Here is a 26,599-nt window from a genome sequence, read left to right as displayed (position 1 = left end):
TAGTTACATGAGAAAGTTGCTATTCAGGAACCAGAATTTTTTTAAAAAGCCACTCCTTAATCACCTGCCCTAGACATGGAAAATTTGAATCTGGTCCCTCCTTTTTTCTTATTAGTTTCTCCGACAGTTCTCATTATTGTTTAATCCTCCATGCCAATTGCACATGTAAGAATTCAAAATAAAAAGTTAACACCTGCAGAGTTTTATTCTAAAACTGTTCTTATCTCCAAATTGGTTTCTGATCCAAAAGATATACAGAAGTCAATTTGAATCTTTAGGAAAAAGCATTTTCTCAAACTGAGGTGCGGTGGCTCAGTGCTTTTGTGAAACTGGAGATGGTCTCTGCTCCAGTGGTTTGAGCCCTAGCACTGCATTGTGGGGTGAGCTCCCATCACTTGCCTCAGCTTCAGCCTACCTATAGCAGTTTGAAAACATGTTCTATGCAAGTAGATAAACAGATACTGCTTCGGTGTGGAGATGAGCTGGTACTTCGTGCAGGTGATCAGATTCCTGCTGCTCTGAACCTTCCCAGTTGTGACACCCATTTGCAAGGTAGCACCAGTGGAAAGAGTGGGCCTTGGATGAGGAAGAGCTGCTTATCTTTCTTTCTAGTGCAAACCTAGCTCACCTTCCTGTGGTGCACCTGAATGTGTACCACAACAGAGCTAGTAAATTGGCAGCCAAACTACTACTCTGTATTAGCATTGTATTCTCCTGGCTAATGTAACAGTGCCAACTACTACTACTACTACTACTACTACTACTACAGATGATGATGATGATGTTTAATTCACTGTGAGAATTTAATTTAGCTGCTATTGTAGATTCCTGGAGACTGCCTAGATCACGGGTGTCAAACTCGATCGCATCATGTGACGTATCGTGACATTTTTTTGCCTTTGTGAAGCTGCGGTGGCCATGGCCTGAGCATGATGTATCCAACCCATGGGCTGCCAGTTTGACCCCCCTGGCCTAGACTCTATTAAAAAGTAGTGATATTTTCATTTTAAAATTTCCTTAGACTACTTTCCTGAAATACCTACAGTCCTACACATAGTTGTATGTTTAACTGAAGAAAATCTCAAAGCACTCAAATGGGCTTTTTTTTTGAGTAGCCTGACTACAATTACACTGCTTATTTTTTTAATGGACACTGTAAATCCAAATTAAAAGCAAAAAGAGAAGTGGATCCAAAATAGGAAAAAAGCAAAACATTTCAGATAAAAGTGTAAGACTACTCTCAATATATAATCTAAAACTATAAATTATTAATTTATAGGCAGGTACAAAAATATGTAAAAAGGATAATAAAAGTACTATACTTCCTAAGTATGCACAATTCACATAGCATGTAAAATAGCATCCATTCACTAAGAATATGATTAGATATTTCTCAATTCAACCACTTCTCATATACACATATCAGACTACAATCAGCAGCTTTGATTTTCTAGTAATACATAAATCCACAATAGATTGTCCAGAGATGTCTTACAGATTCTAAAGTGTATTGGATAGCTCCTTAACTTCTAATGCTTTCAGTCTGAATAGCCATAGATTATGAGCTGGTATGCAACAAGCTACCACCATGTTAATAAATATTAGCTATTATGACACACACATACCCGCACCATATGCATTGCAAAATAGATAAAAAATTATACAATCAAACAGAGCCTTTACTAAAACCCATTATATGACCTTTAAAAAACTGAAGTTTTCATCGGCATCTGATTAGAATGACAAGCTTCCCAGCAGATGCCAATGCATGAATTTGAAGAGAACGTTTGTGCTCTTAGCTTCTGCTTAAGAATGAATAATTTTGCAAGTACCATTTCCCTTGCTGTAGCACTGACAAGAGACAAAAGGTCACTGCCAAAATTCTATTTAGCATACAGCTAAGAGAGGCATAGAAATGCTTTCCACGGTCAGTCTTCATTGAATGAGGTCTGAGAATAGATTGCACTACTTTGTGCTTTGCCAGCAGTAAAAAAGAAATTCATTGCAGATATTTTAAGTCACTCAGTAAGTAGGGCAGAGAGTACACAGATAGCTCAGTTTAGTGCCATAAAATCAGTTGAAAATTAGATATTGGAGGATTTTTTTCAAGAGACTTACCTAAGAATGTTTTAATAGCTTATTAAAAGGATGTCTGAATACCAACGCTGTCTTGACCTTGAAGCATTCCATGTAAAGACAGTAACATGTAATACACATAGTACAATCTACTAAATTGTTAATATTACAGTACATGTCTATAAATATTTTTAATAAATTAGAAAAAAAGAATGATAAACAAAAGAGACAAATAACTAACCAAAGGCACTTTAGGCAGGAATTATAGTGGATACAAGTAAGGAAAATAGGTATTATACCTTTGTTTACAGGAAGAATCTTTCCAGGAAGAGGAAATGAGCCATTATGTAAAAGAGATACTAAGATATACAATGATTGTCAAATTTTAAGCTCATGGTGATATGCAAAAGCAGCAGAAATTTATCTCTAGATAAAATGCCTTATACGTTTTATTTAAAGAACCAAAATATTTGCTGCTTTTTAAATGGTTATATGTAATATCAACATAGTTCTGCTCAAAGGCAGGTCCTTTTAAAACTTCTTTGTGCACAGATAAGTATTGATTTCTTTGATGCCTACATTTTATCAATTCAAATAATATTGAAACATTTTTCCAATGAACTAGAAGTGCCTAGCTCTACACTAAGATGAGTTCTGATGGACCTGAATGATATTAGAAAAATGTTACTCTAATTAAATACTTCTAGGATGCATTTTTAAAATCTCTGTATATAGCTCTAGGGCAGTTTTCTGAATTGTATTGTTTGTCTGCCTTTAACCTGATCTTTCCAACATAGTTATTAGGAATATGAGAATGGTCTAGTGATGTATCTAGAAAGGAATGTATTAGAGAAATGATCATTTACACAATGCACGGTTTCACTGCCCTTGAATAAAATGGCTTTTATGCAGAAAATACTCTATTAATGTTCTATTTCTAGTGTGGCTGGATGTCTAATTCTTCCATTCTTTAATTCAAATAACTATGTAAAAGGTTTTGGATGTATGAAGTTGTTTTGCAATACATACTGATATCTTATTTACTCCAACAGTATTATTGCCAAAATAAATATGGGAGGGTGATTCAAAATTACTTTCTATATGCTTGTCCATAATGGCAGACTTTCCTCTGCATAGAAATAATCTGTAACTTCAGATTTTAATAGAAGAGATAGCATACAATCTACTTGTATACTTACTAAATTATGTTATACTGAGTACACTTTTTCATACTGCTTTCAATTTTCTCATAAATTTGCAATCTTTGGATTTATCACCAACAATCGTGACACATTAGTATTATAGCTACTATAGACCCAAATATCAGTTGCCAATAATGGGGTGAGAACTTGTGATAATTTTGATCAGAAATTCAATTTTTTCTGATTGTCTGTTTAGAGTCACTTGTTGACTGAAGTAAGTACACAGAAGTATACCGGACATATAAACTTGCAATTTTAAAATAAATAAGTATAAGCCATTTGCTTCAATACCAAGGAACTGATGCAACCATGTTTTCCCTCAGTGTTAAGAACAAAGTGCTTACTGAGTAACAGATTTATGCATTTCCATTTCTGTTAAAAATTAGTAAGTAAAAATATTGTTTTCTTATCATGAAATATCCCTTTGGAAACCTAAAGCCTTTCCATTTTCTATCATTGATAGAAGATAAGGCTTAGGTTTTCCTATATTATCTATACTTCCACATTTATTACTATTTTGACCAGCTAAAGATTTTTATACAATGCTGCATAATGAATGTAAAAAAAGAGGAATTATTACAAAGTATGGCATTTGATATAAATAAACAGGTGCAAAAACTACAGCAGCAACAGCGAAAAGAAGTGGAAAATATGCTGCAATCTTCAATAATTTACTGTAGGAAGAGAAAGAAAGAGAATAAAATAAAACAATTCAAGCAATAAGAGGTATGAGTACTTTTGTTAGTCTTAGTCTTTCCTAATCTCACATTGTATTTAATTTCAACTCCCACAATTCCCAAGCCAACATGGTTATGCTGACTGGAGATGCAGGTACAATTTATTGGTGGATGGGGTAATCAACTGGATACGCTGACAAAGCAAATAAACAACATATATTATTGAAGCAATACTATGGAGTAATATTCAAGATCTAAATACTTTGAAGAAAACATCCTAAAATATGCTAAGGTGGGAAATTGGAATTGTATCACCTCAGCTTATAGGAGAATCATCTACACATGGCTGACATTTAAAAGAAAAAAATGTATAAAGTCAATATAGATTTCCATTCCCTCCCTCACCAGTTTATAAGAGAGCAATTCATACAATTTCTTTATCTTCTGTAATAATCAACTATAAGAGTTGTCAGCTAGCAGAATTGCAAAATGATCTGAAATGACCTGAAATTTTCAGTTTATTTTTAGTATAGGAAACAGAAAAAAATAAATTTGGAACAAGATGAAAATAAACAAATCTCATCTACATCCTCTTGCTGCAGAGAGCTTTTGTTGGATCTAAAGCAGTTCTGAAAGCTAAAAGATTCTTCTTTGCTTTGATCCAATTCCTATTTATGTACTATAAGAAGGAAAAACAATTTGATACAAGAGTGTTCAATGCAGTACAATTTAAAACAAAGATAATTAAAGTACCTTGATTTAAGTTTTGTAGTACTTGTATTCATGAGTATACCCAAAATGACTATCAGAACAACAGCAACAAATCTACATGGATCAGGATCAAGTCTGATATGATATCTAATATAAAAGGAAAACACAAAGGATAATGAAAAAATATGTATAATGGATTTTTCATTTCAAAATAGGTTCCTAGTATGCTAAACTTGAACACTTGTGGTTCTAAGTTTTCTTGTAGCCATTTTATCTTTTAATTTTTAAATATTTTTTCTCTAGTTCTTGGCCTGCTAATTTACTGTGGCTACCTCTCACATTCTAAATCAACTGGACTGATTTCATCTACACATCCAAATACTTCATGAAGTCTTCTAATAGCACATATATTAGCTTATAGAGCCATCTCATAACAGATTTTTTTAAATAAAACCTGCAAATTTGGGGTGATTACCTGATATTTTTTAGCCAATAAATTAAAGATGGACAACTAAGAAGCACAATCCATGTGATTAAGTTGATGACTGTGACATGCATTTTAAAGCTATCTATAATGTTGTCATTGGCCATGGTGGTACTAGATGAGTTTCTTGCTTTTGAAGAGCAATCCTCTGATCTGCAGCTGTTCATCCCTTCATTTTTTGAATCATCTGATTTAGGTTCTGGGTTCTTCATCGGCTATAAAAATATATTTCACAGGTTTTTCAGCATTAGTTAATACAAGTATAAAGAGTAAATTGAAATGTCCACAAAACCATAATAACACAAGAGCACACAATAGATACAAACTCAAAGTTAACCACACCAAACTTGATTGCAGGAAATACGACTTCAGCAATAGAGTGGTCAATGTCTGGAATACTCTACCCGACTCTGTAGTTTCTTCCCCAAACCCCAAAAACTTTAACCTTAGACTGTCTACTATTGACCTCACCCCTTTCCTAAGAGGTCTGTAGGGGGCGTGCATAAGCGCACCAACGTGCCTACCGTCCCTGTCCTATTGTTTCTCTTATTCTTCTTTTATTTTTCTTATATGTACCCATTTCATGTATTCACAACTATGTATACACTTATACTTATTATCTTGTAAACAATTGGCAAATCAAATAAATAAAAATAAAATAAATAAATAAATAAATAAAATAAATAAAATAATTTAATAATAACATGACATAATTCAGTCATTTGAATTCATGAGATTATATATTGTTTTATTTCAAATCAGACTCCTTCCTGATGAAGGATTATTATTATTTTTAATTGCTATCCCCATCTTGGTTAGTTCTTGCAGCTTAGCACACATTCTATGGCAAATTTTTGCAGGATACTAAAAATAATTGAAAATAAATAAATAAATAGCTCTTTGTGTGTGTTTTAAGGGACCACCTTGCCCTGAACAGAAATAGATCATTTCCTTTTCTCCAATCATTTCCCTTACATATTGTGTCTTTTAGATCAGGGGTCCCCAAACCTGGCAACTTTAAGACTTGTCTTAAAGCTATTATGAAGCTATTTTCTGCCCCACTTCCTTTCATGATATTTAGTTGCCTCAAATGCTTCGACTTCCTCTAATGGTGCTATCGTGACCCTGCATTATTATGAAGAATTATTCAAGCACCGGAAACACTAAAATAAAACAAGTACTGTATTTTTCGGTGTATAAGATGCACTCTCCCCCCCCCCCAAAGTGGGTGGAAATATCTGAGCGTCTTATACAGCGAAGGTTACTAAAGCCCACCCACCCACCGGCCCCCACCCTTCAGGGTCTGCCTCCCAGCAATTTGCCTCCTTGCAGCAAACAGAAAAAAGCCTGGTCTGCTTCAGCACAGCCTGATTAGCACAAGCAGCTGATTGTCAGTTGGATCGGCCTCCTGATAACCAGCTGTTTCAGGCTGCAGAGATTGCCATTGCCTATTGCTGCCTCCACGTGCCCCATTTTAGGCCTTCGCATCCCATTTTTGGCCTCTGTGTGCCCTGTTTTCGGCCTCCACATGCTCCATTTTCCACCCATTCCAATCCCCACTGCCCGAAATGAGCCAAAAATGAGGCATGCGGAGGCCGAAAACAGGGTATGCGGAGACTGAAAACGGGATGCGGAGTCCAAAAATGGGGCGCACAGAGGTGGCAATATGCGATGGCAATCCCTGCAGCCTGAAACAGCTGATCCTCAGGAGGCCAATCCAATTGACAATCAGCTGCTTGTGCTAATCAGGCTGTGCTGAAGCTGACCAGGCTCTTTGCTGTTTGCTGCAAGGAGGCAAATTGCTGGGAGGCAGAGGCAGATTCCCCCACCCTTGTTTTCCTCCCCAAAAGCTAGGTGTGTCTTATACTTCTGAGTATCTTATTATACTCCGAAAAATACGGTAATCTATTTCTTCTTAAAAAGAACCTAGGAGATTGGAGACACAAGATTAGAGTGGCACACTAAACTTGGTTTAATAGAGAGATTTTTTTTTCACCCTTTCACCATGGGGGGGGGGATAGTAAGCCCCATGAAACAATGTTGAGTAATGATATTCTGCAAGCAGTAGGCAAGAACAGGAACTTTGCATATGTTAAGACATTAATGTTCTTAAGTCAACCACAAAAAGCATACAAAAGGACTTACCGGATTACAAACACTTAGTTCAGATCTTAAACTTGAATGGAAATTAACAACCTGTAACAACAAGGATATAATTTAGTTCTGCCACAAAATTATATGCTTATGATCATAGCTTCCTAAAGTTAATGGTTGTGCTTTAATATTCTGTGTTTCTTTGTTCTATGGTTTACTCTTTAAATATTTCTAAAGCATTATGTGACATCTTTCTGGCTTCCTTATATTGCTTGAGCACTTTACATTCTTACCATATTACTGAATTCATATATAATCCCTGCATACCTAGAACTTCTTTGGAATTTTACTGCTATATTATTTACAATCCATTTTTTTAAACATTTCAGTCTGCTTTCTTCCTGGGATAGAAAGATTAATGAGCAGGGAGCATAAGCCTATTTCAGGGGCAAAGGGATAAATTGTATAACCTGGTTAAGAATTATCCAACAGCTCTCCATCCTTCTGATTTTTCCTTACAGGCACTTCTGTGTTGATTACCAGCAGTAAATTTTTACACATAGGTTGTACGTAGACTCATATTTGGGTGGGGTGGATGATCTAAAGCTCAAACTAGCAAAAGCCAATGATCTTCCCTGCTTAACATAAACTAGTGGGAAACTAACTAATCAATATGTAGCCTAAAAATGTCAATACTATGTTTGTATAATATCACATAACTTTTATTGTTTAAATACCTTGAATATATAATGAAAATAAGTCATCATTATTGCCAGCGCTCCACAGGTAGTCCAGCTAAGAAAAAACATTGAAACCGCAACACAAAACCTTAATCGGGTAACCAGACTGTTGTGAGATGGAAGTCCAGAGGGTCTAACAAATACAAAATAAACACATTTATGAAATAAACTATTATATTACAAAGCAAAATGGCAGAGTTCCAACTTCATACCAAACTGTGGTTTAATGTAAATGTCAGAGTTGATAGTAAGTACTGTTGTGACTCAAGCTGCAGACTAACTTTTTAGAGCTCTAAAGTTCAAATGTTGGTTTGAAAGCTGTTTGGCTGTTTTCTATTATTTTATTACTTTAAAATAAAAGTGAGATTCAGTAGACTCATTCTAAATTGTTTGCTTTTTAATCACAACCTTGGCTTTACCAAATCAGAAATACCAAGTTTCTTAATCATAGTTTGCCATGACACCTAAATACATAGGGATACAGATATAATGTGTTTTTTCCTACAATTAGCTCTTTCATAATTTTGTCACACAGTTTATCATTATATGGTGGATTTTCAACATTTTGGCTTATTTTCTTTTGAGAGCAGGCATCAGAATTTCATTTTTTAATCTGAGCCAGTGTTTTTATAGAAAAAATGATAATAAAGTTTACCTTGTCTTGTCTTATCTCATCTCATCTCATCCCATCCCATCCTTTTTCCACACACCCAAAAAAGATAAAAATGAATAGCTGGTTGTTCTACTTAGTGTAAAATTACTGTTTAAAAATACCCTTTAATTAAATTACAAATATAGAAAGGCAGGCTGAACTTCAATACTCCTAACAAATTGGTAGCAGCTTTGATAACCTACCTACGCTGATAGGAGTGAAATCTAAAACATCTGGAGGCTGCTATATTTCCTATCCTTGGCCTATGGTATAAGGGTAGGAGGATTTTATCAATTAATTGGTAGGATATTTTACTCATAATATATATTGTTATAGTTCTTCCAAATGAGTTTAAAATTTAACACGTCTGTTTATGAATACGTTCTATGCATAACATATCCTGCCTTGCTCAAAAGACTGTTTCTGAATTCAGAAGTACTTTTCAGGAAGATCAATAAGAGTCTTCATCAGTAACTTTCTTGATAACAATAACAAGAAGGTTTTAAAAGTCGCAACTTTTCAATTTCATAAAATTCCCAACAAAGATCCATAGCGTCTTTGAACTATGAGTAGTAGAACACAGCTAGATTATGTGGAGGGATCCTTCTTGCTTCTCAATGAAGCAAAAAATGAAGACAGGCATTTTCTTTGAGTTGAGGCGTTTAACAGGACAAAATTTGTATGTCTGAAGTCTCTTCTCACATGCCAAAAGTGGGAAAATATTAAGATTCAGAATTAACTACTTATCCTTTCTGCTTTTTGCCCTCATCCAGTTAACAACTCTGGAGAATTCAAAAGTTTGCACATAATTTTGTGATCTTTTCATTGGCCTAGCAAAAAATTACTATGTAATATGAATTTTAGACTGTTAAATCATTTAGAAAAGAAAACCAGTTAATTTTCTTTTTGTATCTCCAATGTAAAGAGTAAGACCTAAACAGAGAGAGGGAGAGATTTTTCTGCCTAACTATCTCATTGTTTGATTAAAAGATAAAGATATTTTCAAGTTCTATTCTTGGTGATCTCTTAGACACATCCAAATAGTTTAGTTGGCAGCAATACTTTCTTCTGTGGGGTGTGTGTGTGTGTGTGTGTGTGACTTCAAAGTGTTGTTAACTTTCCATTCTCAGAAAAGAAGCCACTTAGAGAAAATATGACCCATTTCCAATCTATCAAATTGCTGGACTCATTTTCCCTTTTGTGCAAGAGTTGCCTGTAGAATGCAGAAGTGCAGTAAATAATTGATTCTTGTTGCCTTTTAAGTGATATAATGCTTTGTATGTAATACTAGTATCCGTTAAGTTCAAAGAGTGTTGTTTATGCAACACTAGGGCTTAGGGACTACATCAGAAATCTTTACATTGTGCTTGTCATATTTACAGATACTTCAATTAAAAAATAATAATGTCAATTCAGAAAATATTCTTGCATTATTGTACATGGCAGAGAGAGTATACTTCTCAGCAAGATTGACAAATGTTGTTTCCAGAAATGCCACTAAACATTTTGCATTTATTTATTGGTTTTTACCTTGTCAAAACTAAGTGCAATGAAGATAAGAGCCTTATAGACGAATCAAGAAGTACGCCACCCCAATAGGCTATGCCAGTCCCAAACATAAAGAGAATCAGGGATACAAAAGGGAAACACAAGCCCTGGTTGTTGACTGTGACACGATCGAACTCTGAACTCCTGAGTGTTTTGAACCAGTTAAGTCTAAAAAAATAGATAGCATGATAGTTATTTGGTTTGATTACCTACATTTACCAAAATTAGTAATTAATCTTAGCTGCAAAATTAATGTTATAAACAGTTACAAAAATGCAAGTGTGAGAAAAATTCTGTAACTATAAGATAAAAATATATTAAAAATATTAAAAAGAAACATACCCCAACAAGAACTTAATCATATATGCTATGGGTTCTACTTTATAAGGTTTAGCTGCTTTAGTAAGTGCAGGAACAAAGTCTGAACATTGACCTGGAACAAAAGAAAAAATACCTGAAACCACGTATTCACAAATGTAAATGATAAAGTTAATATTTATCTTTTTAGAATACATTTGAAAATGCTTAAAAGTTATACTATTGAAATCAATTACTTTTCAGACTATGTTTTTACTTGAGCACAAACAGAAAAAAATTAAAACCCAGGTATTTAAATATCTATATTTAAATTAGAATAATGTTTATTTTGATGCATAGATTTCCATGTCCAGTATACAAGTCTTATTAAAAAGCCCAGTACAATGCAATTCTTTAGAAATATGCTTTTCAAAAACTTTATTCCTTCAAGTTATGATAATTCATTCAGTGATCATTTGAAATTACAGAGGTACTGAACAAATGGTACTTAAGTGCGGTCCCTAAAGTTATGATCACATGATCATAGGGATGGTTTAACTCTTCTTACTTGCCTATCTCTCCCCCATCTCTGCCCTTTTAGCCCCCTGCACTCCCAGGCCCCTGTTTCCCTGTGCTCTTCCCACCCCCCCACTCCCCCAATGATCTAAAGGCAGTTGGGAGGGCATTGCAGGAGAGATAGTTCCTTACTTTGGAAGAACTGGGGTTCAAGGCTGGGAGGGATCTAGACAGGAACCGCTAGGCTCAGGGTGGGTCCTTGGCTAATGACCGGTGGGATTCAACAACAACAAAGGGAGAGCGAGATTGCTGTCATTAAGAGAGGCAGTCAAGTGAATTGAGCTTTATGACTGCATTGCTTAGTGATAGAAATTCGGGGTCTCAATTGTCACTGTAACTTGAGGACTACCTGTGTTGTAAAAACCTAATTTTAAAATAAGATAAGCTATGAAATATTCATAATTCACTAATTATTAGTAATATAAACATTTTATCTCTTTACATTCTTAAAGAGATGTGTTTCATTATAAATAGTTCCAAACAAATGTCAGCCTTGTTTTAAAAGCAATGACACAGAACATAAGGAACATAAAATTAAATGCAATGTGAACTAGTTTTTAAGCGATAAACAAACCTTGCTTAAAAATCTTTTCATGTAATGTTACCTGTTGACACTAGGGACCTTAACTGTCTTCTGTAGGCAAGAAGAATATTAGAAATAATGTACATAGGAAGAGTGCCACCATGGAATCTTATCACCTACAAAACAAAGATATTTTTTTTTAAAAAAAACAAGAACATGGAACATGGAAAATTCATTCCACCTGTATTTCTTACAATTCTGTATAGGTATAACAAAGTGTCTTGTTTGAGACCATCCTGAATATTCATGGAAAGAGCAAGACTTGCATCAAAGATTTCCAAGCCTAATCAATTCACTCTCAAAAATCTGTTACGGGAAAAAGATTAGGAAGTGAATCTATTTTCTCACTGATTTGTAGGAAGATCATATGTTCCAATGTAAATATTAAAGAATAGCAAGATAGCGTGAGTTGTGGAAAACCACATGTGTATGAGTCAAGGCCAAGCCCCAAAACGGCAGAGTGAAATCCTATTGAGTCCAATCCTTTATTTGCTTACACCTAAAGCAGGGGTCCCCAACCACTGGTCCGCGGACTGGTACCGGTCCGTGGAACAAGTCCTACCGGGCCGCTGGCTTGCTGGGCGCCGCCATCTTTTTTTGATGAACTTTTTCATCAAAAAAAAGATGGCGGTGCCAGTGCTTCCGGTGAGCTTTTCCGGGTAGAAAGCCATTTCTACCGGAAAAGCTCACCGAAGCGCTATGCCGCCATCTTTTTGATGAAAAAGTGCTTCCGTGAGGTCACCGGAAGCACTTTTTCATCAAAAAGATGGCGGTGCCCAGCTAATGCCGGTACCGGGCCGCGCCATAAAAAAGGTTGGGGATACCGGGCCGCGGCATAAAAAAGGTTGGGGATCACTGACCTAAAGGATAGAATTTTGCCAAGCTAAAGCTATAACCCTCTAGCCTCTTAGATATATCCCGAGAGATTCTAGCTCAGGACTGCAGTTTCTTAATTTGAGCTTCTCTCTGGAATATACTATCTCCTTCCTGGGAAAGCTCTGTGCTGCCAAGACTCACTTCCACTGCTTCTTCAGATGGGAATTCCAAAACAATATGTATGAGATCAGATCAGCATAAATATTAATATCAAAATGTGGTTAGCAATTTAAAAAAAATATGGAAATGTTCAGATTACTTTGGGACACATTAGACCCATGTGTCCTGCTGAGTGATCAGAATCTAACATTCATTTATTTAAAAAAAAACGTGGACTGTGATATGTGTACCTAAAGAATCTAGAATGGTATCACTTGTGTGGAAAATGCTTAAATTAAGGAAAGATGGATTTAAACAAAACTTATCTAGAAATTTTAAGACACTAACAGACGATATCAACTGCCATTTTGTTGCTGTCGCATCCTGCTCTGAAACAGCTAATTGTACAAAACTGGCTTTAAATAATTCACAGTAAATTTCACTGTAGCAGTGACAATACTATTTTACAAGCTTGCTGAAACTTTCTGAAATATGATTGGGTTTTTCAGTTTATGCTTTTTACTTAAAAGAAGCAACATTGCTTTACTCAATGTCTAAATTTCTACTTCAATAGTTGCATTAAGCATAGTTCAATGATTTTTGAATATGCAAAAATTTTCTCCTACGAGAGAAGGTACAGCAGATGTTCATATATCCGGTTCCAAAGGTGCGCATGCTCAGAAAAATTCACCATTTTAAATTATCTTCCTAGTGCACTTCCCTCCCACAGTATTTTTACAGTAATTACACAACTACTTTAAATCCTGCCTTAAAGCAGGCAGGCAAACATTATTTAGTTTAAGAGAAAATAATGGATTCTACGAAGTCATAATTGCTTATTTGTAATATAACGAGGCTTATGTTCCATCCTGCTGATATATTTTGTTGGAAAAAGTTAGTATGTGCGTACTCAAAAGCAGCTGGAGGCATCAGTTATTCATCCTATTTCCTCAATCAATCAGTTTATTATGATTGATCTGGTTCAAGGCCAGATACAATAAAATATCCAATGGAAAACAATAATAGGACCTAAATAATTATGAAGAGATATACTAAACAAAATAGAATATAGGGAGCAGCATGAGAGCTAAGAGTTTCTATTGCGCTGCAAGGACATAACCAAAGGTGCACAAGAGTACCCTTAAACATCCCAAAAGGACTGCTGAAGGCAATGCATGCAGCCTGGGTAAAATGAGGGCCTTATCACATTTCAGAACTGTAATGAATAATAAATAGGCTGGAGTGAACCTTTTTGGAATATTGGGGTGTGACAACTTGCTGAAATTTGTTTGGAGGTCCATATCCCAAGTTCATTGTTTGGACGTAATTTTAATTAAAAAATCTATTGAGCACAAACCTTCCATAGAGAAATCTAGTAAATGAATTTTATTTAGGGCTTTATAAAGCTATGATTAACCTTTTAAAGCGACAAATTAGCCTTAAATAACACACACTACTCTAACAGTAACTGATCAATTAAATTACTTCTCTTAATCTACTTAAACATAATTGTGTATAATCTATTAAATAAAGTCTTACCTGACCAAGGACCTGCAGAAAAGAGGTCTTGACAGTTACCTAGTTTAACACATACATCAAAGAGTTATTATTTAAAAACAAATATTTGAGATAAAAAATCAAAAAAAAATTACTGGAAAGATAAATACAGTAAGTGTCCATAGTACCAGAATGCCTTCTAGTTTAGATTGTGCATCAACCCCCGTTTCTCCTTGTCCACAGTGATCCACATTTTAAGTAATCTCCATATAAAGTTACTAAAAAGTTTTAGAAAAATAAATGTTACTTCTGAAGGTTGAATTTCAAAGCCACTCTCTCCTATATAACTACCAGAAGCTTCCAGTCTTTTGCCAAGTGCAGATTGAAGTCCTTCTGTTAATACTAATCAGATACTCTTTGGGTCTTTTTTATCTCCCATATCAGATCTTCCAAAGATCGAGTGTCTCAATTCAAACATCTCCCAGAGATGCTTCTCACCATTAGGTTGAAACAAATTCATCTATTTCACCATTAGATTGAAACTATCCCTACCCTGTCCCCAATAAAACATCACCGCCATTAATGCTTTTCCTAGTCCAGAAGTCAACCAGCACATTATCTTAGTTTCATGGCTTCAACTATGCCATTATACAGTGATAGATATACTTCATTCTTGCTGCTTTTATCATTTCATCACACAGAGAGAAGTACAGCTATCTTTTAAGAAATAAAATATAAATAGTCCTCCAGTTGTGAAGACATGGAGATCGAGATTGCCATGTGGTTGTAAAGTGAGATGTCATGTAATTGTATCATTTAGCAATGACAATCCCAGCAACCTAGTTGCCATCATAACCCCAAGACATGCAGATTGTTAAAACAGGAAAGGAGCATGTACGTATACAGGTGTGTGGAGAAAACTGACGCAGTTCACGCACAAGCAGAAGGGTTGATGGGCTGCTGTGAGTGCTGGAAAACTGGAAGAGGGTAATGCAGTATGAGTGCAGAAAGCCTGGGGGACTGACCAGTGCAATTTGCAACCTTCCCTGCCAGCTTCCTCGTTGACTTTGCTGGTGAGAAGCATGCAGGGGAGGTCACAAACAACAATCATATGACTACAGGATGTCATAAGTGTTTGACTGCAGCAATGGTCAAAATTTCGAGGACCACTCATTCAATATCCTAGCAACTTTGAATGGTCACTGAACCCTATACATTTAAAATGAGCCTGTAAATCACAAATACAGTACATTGAACATGAAAGCAAAGATCATTTAACCTTAGTTTTTCAAAAGATCTTCATTATCTTTAGATACAATCCATAGAAGTACTTTGTGACTAAGGTATTATACAAATTTATAAAATAAACAAACAATATAGGCTACTTTCTCAAGAAAAACAGAAGGAATTGAACATTTTTACAGTTTTTACTTACTTCATATTGACAATCTGAAGATGAATACATTTTCAACAAAGGAACTGTAGAATCATTTTCAGGCTGTGCAATGTGCAATTTTGCAGAAATCTCAGTCAAATGATCCCTAAAATAGTTAATTTTAAAAACTATTAATCTGCAAAGCAAGGTATCACATCTAAACAGAAATCAAACTTAAGATGGACATAAATGCTACAGTCATGAGAGAACAACAATATGAAGCATTAACACTTAAATTAAAAAAGCATACACTAAATATTTTTGTGCAATTCCATCTTTATTTAATGTATATCCTACTGCAATCACAAAAATTCTTGGCAGCTCACAAGAAATAAGCAAAAAAGACAATAATACATTTTATGACAAAAACCTCTAGAATGGTCCAGTTTCATATCTTGATAAGTGGCCCATTAGTTTCATTCAATTTCAAAAGAAACTTAAAAAGATGATACAATCTAATTAAAAACTCTAATGAACCCTGCTTAATGTTAGTCAGAAATAAAAATAATCAGACTAGGATTGAAAAGAGCAAATGGAAGATGGAAAGTATTTGGAAAAATAAGAGTTGAAGGGAGTGGTACAGCCTCTTCTTAGATTGCTGTCATTTTTGGAATTATTCCATAATATACAAATGAGAAGTATCATGGAGAAATTTCACCATGGTGTGTGTGTGTGTTATCTGTGTGTGTGTGTGCGTGCGTCTGTGTGTATCTGCATTTGAATACATTTGAATATTTTCAGGAAAATTCCCATGAAGAAAAACATTGATAGGGAATATTCAACATCACATGCATATACATGTATTTGTGCACCAATATGTACACATCCACACACATATATCCATTAGGCTATAACACAAATTCTGATAAAAACTGATAAAACAAGGACCTACAGTGCCTTTGTTATTTTGTAATATATTTATAACTGCTTTAGATGGAACAATACAAACTAAAAAAAAAAGGGAAAAAAGGTGCAAGAAAGCAAAAATAAATAAACCCTCCCCCCTAAGAAAGCAACTTCCCATCTGCACCATGACAAGTATAAACAATTTCATAATCTCTTCACCTCTTCCTAGTTAACAAATAGGTTAACTAGGAAGAGGTGACAAATAGCTCTTCATCCCATAACCCATCTCTTAATAGGCAAATCAAATAAGTAATCCAATCCAATTCAGTTCAAAAAGAACTTTAAAATAAATAAATGAACTCCCTCAGAAAATCCAAAGAAGTACAATTTCTTTAGTAAATATCTCTTCTACCTATCACTGAAATAATCATCCAGTCTCAAAAGGGATAAGTTTTTGGGCAATATTTAAGCTGTAAACAATAGCTAAAAAAATAGTCAAATTTTACTTTCAGTCTCAACAAAGGACTATATTTGAGACACAATATAAAACATACAACATACATATGAACATATTGTATAAGAGCTGGAAGGGCTCATTGGTAGATAATTTTTTCCCTCGCTCCCAATCAGAACGTTCCAGTTGCCAAAATTAATATTTGAAGGTTCTGAATGATAGAAATACTTCTCTTACTGGAAATCTGTGAAATAAGTCTAAGATACTGAAAAGCCTTGATTTGTAATTACATAGCCATTTAATTGCCACTTAGGGCATTTAGCAAATATTTGGATTTTTTTTTATTTTTTTCAAAATTTATTACTAATTTTTTGTCCTTGCAATAAAAGACAAAGGCTCTCAAAGCACACTTTAATCCAGTTAAGGCAGGGGTGTCAAACTCATTTCATTGAGGGTCACATCAGGGCTGTGGTTGACCTCCGGGGGCCGGGGTGGGAGTGGCCAACTGGGTGAGTGTGGCCAACTGGATGCGTGTGAACCAGCTTGACTCCACTCCCCCAACTACTGGCATGTTTCCTCTTCAAAAGCTTTGCTGGCCTTTCCTCTTCGCACCGTGTAGACCGGACCAAAGCTACGCTGGGCTGATCTTTCCTTGTCCACCAGGTAGACCGGGCTGAAGCTATGCTGGGCTGATCTTTCCGCTTCGCACTGGGTAGACCAGGATGGCCTGGATTAGATCACATCACAGCCTGGATTCAGCCCATGGGCCTTGAGTTTGACACCCCTGAGTTAAGGTCTCGGATAGGAAAACTACATCATCAGTACACAAAAGCTGTGGTAAGTCTATAAGCTAGCTTTGGGGGAAGAAAATTGGGACTGTTTTCATGGTAAACCAAATAAATTATTCAAATAGTACTCAGCTTAATGACTATTCAAGATTACAAGAGGACTGGAACAAGTGCTTTATGGCCCGTAAAGCACTTCTAATCATCATAAAATATTGTGCCACACATCCCCCGGCAGTCACATGAATGCATTTCAGGTGCATCACAATCAGTTCACCTTTACAACTGGCTGCATTGTCACTTGGCCACAATTTGCAATGTTTTTTGCTTGTTTCAGTGTTTTTTGTCTATTCCAGTTTGGCATTCTTGAATGGGCTCCATTCATGACCATGATTAACAACCATGGATTTGCTTAACGACCATGATGATTTTGCTTAACAAGTGTCACAACAGTGTCTTAAAATTGGGTCTGGTCATCTAGGTGCCTCAACTTACTACCATAATGACTTATAACCAGAAATCCGGTCCCAATTTCTATCAGAAGCCAAGGTTACTTGTATACAAGTTAAAAGACAATACCACCAGTATGTAGCACTGCCTGACTCCCCTTACTTACTTGTTTAGGCAAATGACTGTGTGTGTAAATTGGATTTTTAACTTACAATTTTCATGAAGCTTATCTATCAGAAGTAAAAGATATCTATTTTGTAAAATAAGCAGAAAATACTTTATAGCCTATTATATGTCAACAATGTAAATAAAGAATGAGAAATCCTTACTCTGACAATGTTAAGAAATCTTCATGTGACCATGGTATATGAAGTTGATATACACTGGGTTTTCTTTCTTAAGGGACAAATGAAAGCACAAAATGAATCATTTTTAAGTACTTCAAGTTCAACAACCCATAAGGATTTGGGTAATAGCCAATCAGTTCCTACCAAAAGAACAGTTTTGAACAGTAGCAATTTACTCTTAAAAATCTCCTTTTGGAGTTGCGGAAGTTTACTAACATCCCCAATCCCAAAAGGAGAGTGTAGAGGTCCCATTACAGGTAATCCTTGTAATCCTGAAGTTATGGTGGATCCCCAAAAAGTTTCTTACAACCTGATCCCCAAATTACAGGCATTGCAGTACCCCCATGGTCAGTTGCCATTACAACAGACTGCACCAATGTTGCAGAGCCCCTCCCCTCAGCCTATCTTCCCCTATCTCCCGCACTGGCTCACCACAAGCACTGACCTTTTAGAGACTCCTGGAACTCTGGTGCTTGAGTTGGGGAAGAAGGACAGGCCATTCCATTGCTGGGTTGCGTGATGTCATCTTGGAAGCAGCCACCATTTTCCAGCAATGCAGTGGCCTGTCCTCCTTCCCCAACTCAAGCACCAGAGATTTTCAAAAGATAAGTGCGGGATGAGAAACATGGGAAAAGGAGGAGGTTGTTAGGCCCAGTGGAGTGAGAAGCAGGCCCAAGGCATGCCAGGATTCTGAGGAGTGGGAAGTGGAGCACAGGGGGCTTCAGGAGTAGGGGAGGCCTTGGGAGGCCCTGGGCAGGGCCTGTGCTAGACTTCCCAGGGCCTCTGAGTCACTCCATGCTTCACTTAACAAGCTGCATTTTCGGGAAGAGCAGGGATGTAAGTGAGGTGATCACATGGGCACTTAACAGTTGTTACAACTTCTGACTGTAATGGGCAATATATTGCTGGATCTTGAGAATGAGTGTATGCATAGTTGACTCAGTTATATCACAAGTTGCCAATTTATTCTAATTTTAATTCAACATATTAATAAATCCATTTTTATATAAAAATATAAGGATTTCCTCCTTATCTGTGAGTTGTCTGAACTCTGATATCAACTGTAGCAGTCTTGAAGATAAGCCCTCTTCTATGATAGGTAGGCAAAAGAGTTAAAACTTTCTCAGTGGTTGGCCCTCTACTTGTGGGATTCCCTGCTGACTGACTGGTTTATGGCTGCTAAATACATATTTTCATATTAAATCTAAACTAGGAGAAAAATCCTGACAGTTATAACAATTAATCAGTGGAACAATTTGCCTTCAGAAGTTGCAGGTTCTCCAACACCGGAGGTTTTTAACAAGAGACTGGACAACCATTTGTCTGAAATGTTACATGGTTTCTTGCTTGAGTAGGGGGGGGTCACACTAGAAGACCTACCTCTAAGTTCCCTTCCAACTTTGTTATTTTGTTATTCTGTTACTGGTTTCAGTAATTTCTCACTTTCTTTTGTTTTGATACAAGTCTGATTTAAGAAATAACAATGCAACAAAATGTGCAAGTAACAAACAAGAAGCATTTTAATATATGAAATCATATTCAGGAAATAAATTTACCTTTGAAAATCTGGCATTTACTTTCTATAAAGATGTTAAAAGCCTGATATATCTAAAGAAAGATAACATACTATATTAGTATTGCTTCCCAAAGCTAATCCATATCAGATTCTACCAAACAAATAATGTATACACTTCAAAAATTAATACCTGACCAAAATGTTGGAGCTGAACAATGTGAATAAGGCCAGTTGAATTTAGTATGATTTTGCTTGAAGAAAATCCTGCAGAAATTATTGCTTTGTTAGTTAGAATTAACAAAATATAAAAATTAAAATGGGTTTTTAGAAGACATTTTGAATGTTAGCTGAATAGAGAGACACACATTCCTTATTAATAAAACATAAATAATAAGATGGAAAAAGTTAAACCATTTTATAAAAATGTTTTGTTAAAAGACAAGAACCCAATCTTATTTATATCTATCTAAAAACAAGCCTGAGTTCAGAGAGAGCAATGTTCGGAGAAGTTTATGTAGGATTGTAGATCACAATTGGAGAAGGAAGAAACAAAATTAATCAATATGTCAAATGCAATAAATTGAACCTACCAAAAGTAAAAAGATGAGTTACAGGGAGTTGCACTGTTCTTGAAACTTCATTAAAGAACTCACAGTCCAAAGTAAACTGCAGGACAAATATATAAAATATTTATTTAAATCGCCCCAGATTACCTAGTAGCCCATATTTTTCAATCTTAGGCACTGAAAATATATGGAAGTAATCAACTTAGCATCAGGAGACATGGTTTCAAGAAGTGGACATTATTTTATTTAATTGTGCAACATATTGTCATTGCTAATCAATCTTATTATCAAGTATAAATAGTCCTCAAGTTGTGATAGCAATTGGAACCAGGATTCCCATCACTAAAGAAAGTGGTTATAAAACATGAGATCATGTGAGCACATCACTTAGCGGTGGCAATCCACACAGTCTTGGTTGTTATAACCTAAGATAGGGCTGTCAAATTCCCAACCTGCAGGCCAGATGCCAGACATGCTGGCCATACCCACGGTTTAGCAAAGGGGGAAAAAGTCCCAATACATCACGTGATGCCGCTGTGATGACATGAGTTTGACACCCCCGACACATAGATCATTACATGATAATTAGAGGGAATTCCAGGTAAGGAACATGAGGGTGCTTCAAGGGGAGTCTCCCAGAGGCCCTGGCACAGATCCTGTGTGAGTTGGGAGTGCTGCAGAGAAGTATAAACTCAGATAGGCCAAGGAAAGAAGGTGCAATGTGCATTTATGCTTGTATGCATGTACAGGGAGGCTGAGGAAAGATAATGTGGAGTGTATGTGTGCGAGTGCGGGGAGACAAGGAACAGGAGATGTATGTATAAATACAATAAGCAAAGGGAAAGAGGGCACATGTGTGTGTGTGAGCACAGGAGGCCAGGAAAGGACCTTATGCACATGACTGTGTGAGAATAGGGAAGTATGGTACTGGTGGGTGCATGTGAATATAAATGCAGAAAGGCTAGGGAAGTAGAGCACTGATGGGTGAGAGTGAGCAAACAGTGAAGGAAGACACGGTACATGTAATCAAAGAAAGGCTGAGAGGGGGCTGTAACCTGAAGCACTTGTGATCTTACTTGCTGGCTTCTCAATTGACTTTGCCTGTGGGAAGCTGGCAGCAAGGGTCAGTGATCTCATAACCATGGGATTGCCAAGTGCCTGAATGTTGTTGATATGATCACAGGGGTACTATAATGGCCATAATTTTGAGGGCTGGTTATAAGCCTTTTGCCATCATAGATTTGAACTGTCACTGAACAAAAGATTGTAATTTGAGAACTACCTGTCAAACTTAATAGTAACAAGAATAATGTAAGTTTGTGTCAGGGCATGTGTTTTGAGGATTGTAGTTTTGAAAATTACTTACTGTCATATTACAACTAATATGTGGATTTCTATCCATACCAAATACAGTATGTCATTAAGAACTTGTGGTTGTATAATCCAGATGCTGGAGAAATAAAGCCTGATGGCTTGATCAATTATGTACCCGCATAGAAATCTTTCCTCAACTTTTAGATCTTCCAATGGTAGACCCTTTACCATTGTAACTGAAACCAAGCAATGGCTTCATCCATTATAAATAAATACATCAACTCTTTGCATTTATTACAGCATTTATTGGTCAAACAGAATAAGATTAATCCTGTGGCAATTTCACCATGAGGTAACATGCAAATTCATTTAGGATACTCACATTTCATTTCTGAAAATTCTGTTTAAAAAATAAATTTTACCTTGATACTATTAACCACTGGGACATGAAGCACAATATGAGTCAAAGATAGATAATCTTGAAGTTTCAAAGTCACAATCTAAAAAGCAAAGCAAATAACAACCATGCCTGAATAGGAAATTAAGGTTAAAGATTATCTAATTATATTTAATTGTGTAATCTATAAAAACATTTGAACAAAACATTATACTAAAACTGAGATGATACTTTTCATAATAAGTCACAGACCTATAAATCCACATACATAGTATTGTTTTTGAGGTTCAGAATAAATACCTTAACCGTTGGTAGTAACTCAGCATTCCAAGACAAATCAATTGCTTGCAGACTGTGAAATTTATATTAAAATGAAAATATTATTATACAAAATATTCATATGTATTCAGAATGAAATGCATAATAATCCATTCAAAACTAGTGCTTTTCTTCATTTGAGCAACAAAGTTAGAAAATAAGTTTGATTTCACTATTATTAATACTCAATATAGCAGCTGAGACATAGTAAAATCAGAGGGTCCACAGGAAGCAGTTTCTCAAAAAGCATTTACTTGTGATTATTAAAAAAGATTCTCTTTTTAAAAGGGAAAAGAATATTTTGTGGTATTAATTTGCGATGAGGCAAAGGCACAAGATGTGGACTGTGTATTTACTAATAAACAGCTTGCGCTCAACTCTGATCTATAATGAAAAGGATTTAAACATATTGCAAAAAACATACCATTACAATTATTTTAAAATGAACATAGGATGAAGCTAGGAAAGAAAGAAGCAAGGTATCATTATAGCAGGTACATTTTGGAGATGACAGCAGTTAAAGAGACGTAGAATTAACTAAAGTTAGTTAGTCTAACTAAGGACTAAAAGAAAGGTAGGACTAAATTTATAGAGTGAGTAACACAGTTTGGAAAGCAGAGTAGGCTGAAAACACCAGAGAAGGACCAGGGGGATCTTGGGAGATAAATATTTGTGAACAATGGGGTATGGACTGTCATGGGAAAAGAACTGTAGAACACAAGGCTAGGAAGGTTTATGGGATAAATTAGTAAGAAAAAACATGGGATAAGGTTGCTTTGCACAATTCAAGCCGCATGCAGTCCTCTCACTCTCAAACTTCCCTGCAGCTCACCAAAGAGTTTCAACTTCTTTCCATGTACAGAGGGGAAATCCTTCATGGGGCTGCAGGAATGCAGCTGAAATCCTGAAAACTTTGGCTCCCCTTTGTCTCCTCTGCTTGCAACCTTCCTCATTGAGTTTCTGAGGAAGCCAGCACAGAAGATTGCAAATAGCAATCACATGATCAAGGGGGGAGGAGCTTGGCAACTAGTTGTAAATGCCAGTCTGTTGCCAAGCACCTAGGTTGCGATCTGTAATCATGGGGGGAGCACCATGGTTTATGTCCAGGAACCATTCCAAGACTGTCATAATTTTAAATGATTGTTAAACGATTGATCTGAAGTAGAGGACATCTGTCTGTATATTATGCCTAGCCACTCCCACTACAGCAGTTCTTCTGTTAATAATTCCCTAGTAGCTTTTTAATTATTATTTACTATAATTCTCCCTCGGATGCCATCTTTTATATTACATTTTATATTGCTCTGTACCTTATTGTTTTAAGACGGCTTTATTATTCTTTTTATTAGTAGGCAAGTAAGTTTATTGTTGTAATTACAAGTCATAACATACAATATACCATAAAATACAATAAAATAACAATAACAAAGTAATAAATATATTGTATATAAGAAGGTGGAAACAAAATAGATACAACCAGGGGCGGGATCTGACCGGTGTAACTACCGTTTCTGTTTCTGCTGCTCTTCAGAGCTACCGCTTCTACAGAGCCGGACAGAACCAGAAGAATCCCACTCCTGGATACAACTCAGAACTTCAGTAATTTCTTTCTAAATTTAAATGACAGCAGAGCAAAGTAGCAACCTGATTGTTAACAACTGGAAACCAGTTTGCAACATGACTGTTTAATTGTTTGAGATCTGAGTCCTTGAATTTACTTACCAGCTATAATTTGGCCCTAAACTCCTTGTAATTGGAGCAGGAGAGGACATAATAAATAATGCCTTCCACCTGACCAATACCACAATGGATTGTACATTAACAATGAATGTGGAGAAGAACAATCCATTTCATATATGCTATGGAGCATACAATGTCCTTCAACATGTATGGAGGAAGACTTCATGCTGGTGAGAGAAAATGCTGTTGATGTGGCCCAATACTGGGCAAATGCCATTTAATTTTAATTCTATTTAATTTTACATAATTTTTACATGTGCTAAACTTTTACGCCTATTTTATTTGCTTAGTATTGAAGGTTATGTATTTAGAATTTGAAGGTGCTTCTGTCATGAATGAAACAGAACAATGAAATTTTCCATCCATTAAGTGAGGGGGTAAAAAATATTTGTGACTTAATGGCTGCTACAATATCATTAATATGAAATAAGAAAGGAGCAAGTAAACAACCTTGTTTTAACTCTCTCCAATAAAATAGAATCAGTCAAAGATTTTTGTAGGCCCATTCTTACTCTGGTTCTAATTATTATTAGTTTGAGAAGGCACTTATCAACATCTGCCCTCACTATTTGTCCCATAGTCAAGATCTGTCAATTGAATAAAAGGCAGAGGTAAAACCTGAGGTTGTTTTGTGTGTATGTTAGTATATTTCTGAGTGAGAATCTTCAAAGTGGTGCAGTGATCTAATGTGCTATGTCCTTTTTGAAAAACCTGCCTGTTCTGGATGAAAGGATTTTGTTTCTTCTTTCAAACTTTTTAATTTATTCAAAAGGTATCTGAAATAAAGTGTCTGCTGAGGCTACCCTTCCACTTATCCAGACAGAGCAACTTCTTCAGATTAGATTCTGAACCTGAGTCCTGAGACTGGATCATGACATAAACTTAGAAGAAATATCTAGCAGGCTAATTGGATGATAATTAGCAAGTTTTTTTACCAATTTCCCTTTTTGAAGAATGGTTTTCAATGAGACCGCACAACACATGTTTTATTTATTTCTGACAAAAATCTAATCATATACCTGTGGAGGTACTATATATTCTCCAGGGGTTTTTCATTCAATTAAATAAATATTTTTAAAAGGTAATTATTTTCATAATCTCATAAAAATAAAATATATTTACCACTTCGATGAAGTACTGTTTGCACAACCAAATATCCAGCTGTTTGTATCCTTTTATTTTAGAAGAGAAGAAAACAATAAAGAACAAATTAAAATGTATGTCAATTCCTACTGTATTTTTTTAACCTATTAATAATTTACTTTAAATTTTCCTAGAAAGATTTATCAAGAGCAGCACTGGCTGTTAGCATTGGTGCAAACAGCTTTTGTAAATATAGGTAGTCCTTGAGTTACGATGACAATTGAGCCCAAAATCTCTGTTGCTAAGTGAGATGGTTGTTAAATGGGTTTTCCTCATTTTATGACCTTTCTTACCACACTTGCTAAGTGAATCACTGCAGCTGTTAAGTTAGTGACATGATTATTAATTGACTCAGGCTTCCCTTCTGATTTTACTTGTCAGAAGTTCGCAAAAGGTGGTCACATGACCCTGAGACACAGCAACCATCATAAATATGAGACATCTGCAAGTATCTGAATTTTGATCACATGACCATGAGGAAGCTGCCAATGGCCATGTGAAAAATAGCTATAAGACACTTTTTTCAGTGTCATCGTAATGTCACTAAAAGAACTGTTGTAAGTCAAGGGCAGCTGAAGTGCTGTTGGATAGTGATAGTTTTTTTCTGAGAGTGAAAGGAACAGAACAGTTGAACATTCTGTTGAAGCAGGCATTAAAACATTTCTTAATACTTCCAAGGGCTACTAATACTTTGAAACAGCATCCAAAAATTTAAAAAAGATGATGTCATGGAAAGTTTGTGACCTAGTTTCCCATTATGACATCATCCAGCTTACATGGAGATTAAGAGAAGCTGTTGGATTAAAACATTAAAATTCCTTAAAACAGATGCATTATAATATAACAATGAAACTGAATATTAGAAGGAAATAATTTCTCACCAACATACTGTTTTGGCAGTAAATATGAGTGAATGATTTTCTTTGGCTTGAGAGGGGAAAACTAAAATATTTTCCATCTGATTCCTATTTAGAAAAAGACAGAAATGTTTACTTGAACATAATAAAACTGTTACAGTGAGAAATTGTGCTATAGTATTTTAAATGGTAGAATAAAACATTTAAACATTGAAAGTATTCTGTCATAGAGAACAATGAGAAATTGAATGATGTTATTTGCTTTGTTTTCTATGCAAAGGCCACAAATATAAATCTAGTGATAACTCATGCTAAATGT

General features: G+C 35.6%; 1 protein-coding gene across 1 annotated transcript in view; it reads right to left on the bottom strand.

Moving 5' to 3' along the window:
* Positions 1-1,988: 1,988 nt before the first annotated feature.
* The window catches only part of PGAP1 (post-GPI attachment to proteins inositol deacylase 1), a 44,726-nt gene continuing 20,115 nt past the window's right edge, over positions 1,989-26,599 (bottom strand). The window contains exons 10-27 of the mRNA XM_026667972.2: positions 26,305-26,388; positions 25,403-25,452; positions 22,523-22,574; positions 22,248-22,325; positions 20,536-20,611; positions 20,136-20,209; positions 19,986-20,037; positions 18,412-18,478; positions 15,548-15,653; positions 14,155-14,193; positions 11,663-11,756; positions 10,527-10,617; positions 10,167-10,352; positions 7,982-8,117; positions 7,296-7,346; positions 5,142-5,365; positions 4,709-4,813; positions 1,989-3,952 (exon numbers count right to left, since the gene is read on the bottom strand). Of these exons, the coding sequence (XP_026523757.2) occupies positions 3,814-3,952; positions 4,709-4,813; positions 5,142-5,365; positions 7,296-7,346; positions 7,982-8,117; positions 10,167-10,352; positions 10,527-10,617; positions 11,663-11,756; positions 14,155-14,193; positions 15,548-15,653; positions 18,412-18,478; positions 19,986-20,037; positions 20,136-20,209; positions 20,536-20,611; positions 22,248-22,325; positions 22,523-22,574; positions 25,403-25,452; positions 26,305-26,388 (1,704 nt within the window). The 3' untranslated portion in view covers positions 1,989-3,813. The remainder of the gene's footprint in view (positions 3,953-4,708; positions 4,814-5,141; positions 5,366-7,295; positions 7,347-7,981; positions 8,118-10,166; positions 10,353-10,526; positions 10,618-11,662; positions 11,757-14,154; positions 14,194-15,547; positions 15,654-18,411; positions 18,479-19,985; positions 20,038-20,135; positions 20,210-20,535; positions 20,612-22,247; positions 22,326-22,522; positions 22,575-25,402; positions 25,453-26,304; positions 26,389-26,599) is intronic.

This window comes from Notechis scutatus, chromosome 1, assembly GCF_049901735.1.
Source record: "Notechis scutatus isolate UNSWTSFEM ecotype Mainland chromosome 1, rNotScu1.2, whole genome shotgun sequence".
NCBI classification, from domain to species: Eukaryota; Metazoa; Chordata; class Lepidosauria; order Squamata; family Elapidae; genus Notechis; species Notechis scutatus.
The sequence above is the reverse complement of the archived record's forward strand: the minus strand, read 5'-3'. Positions and strand labels throughout refer to the sequence as shown.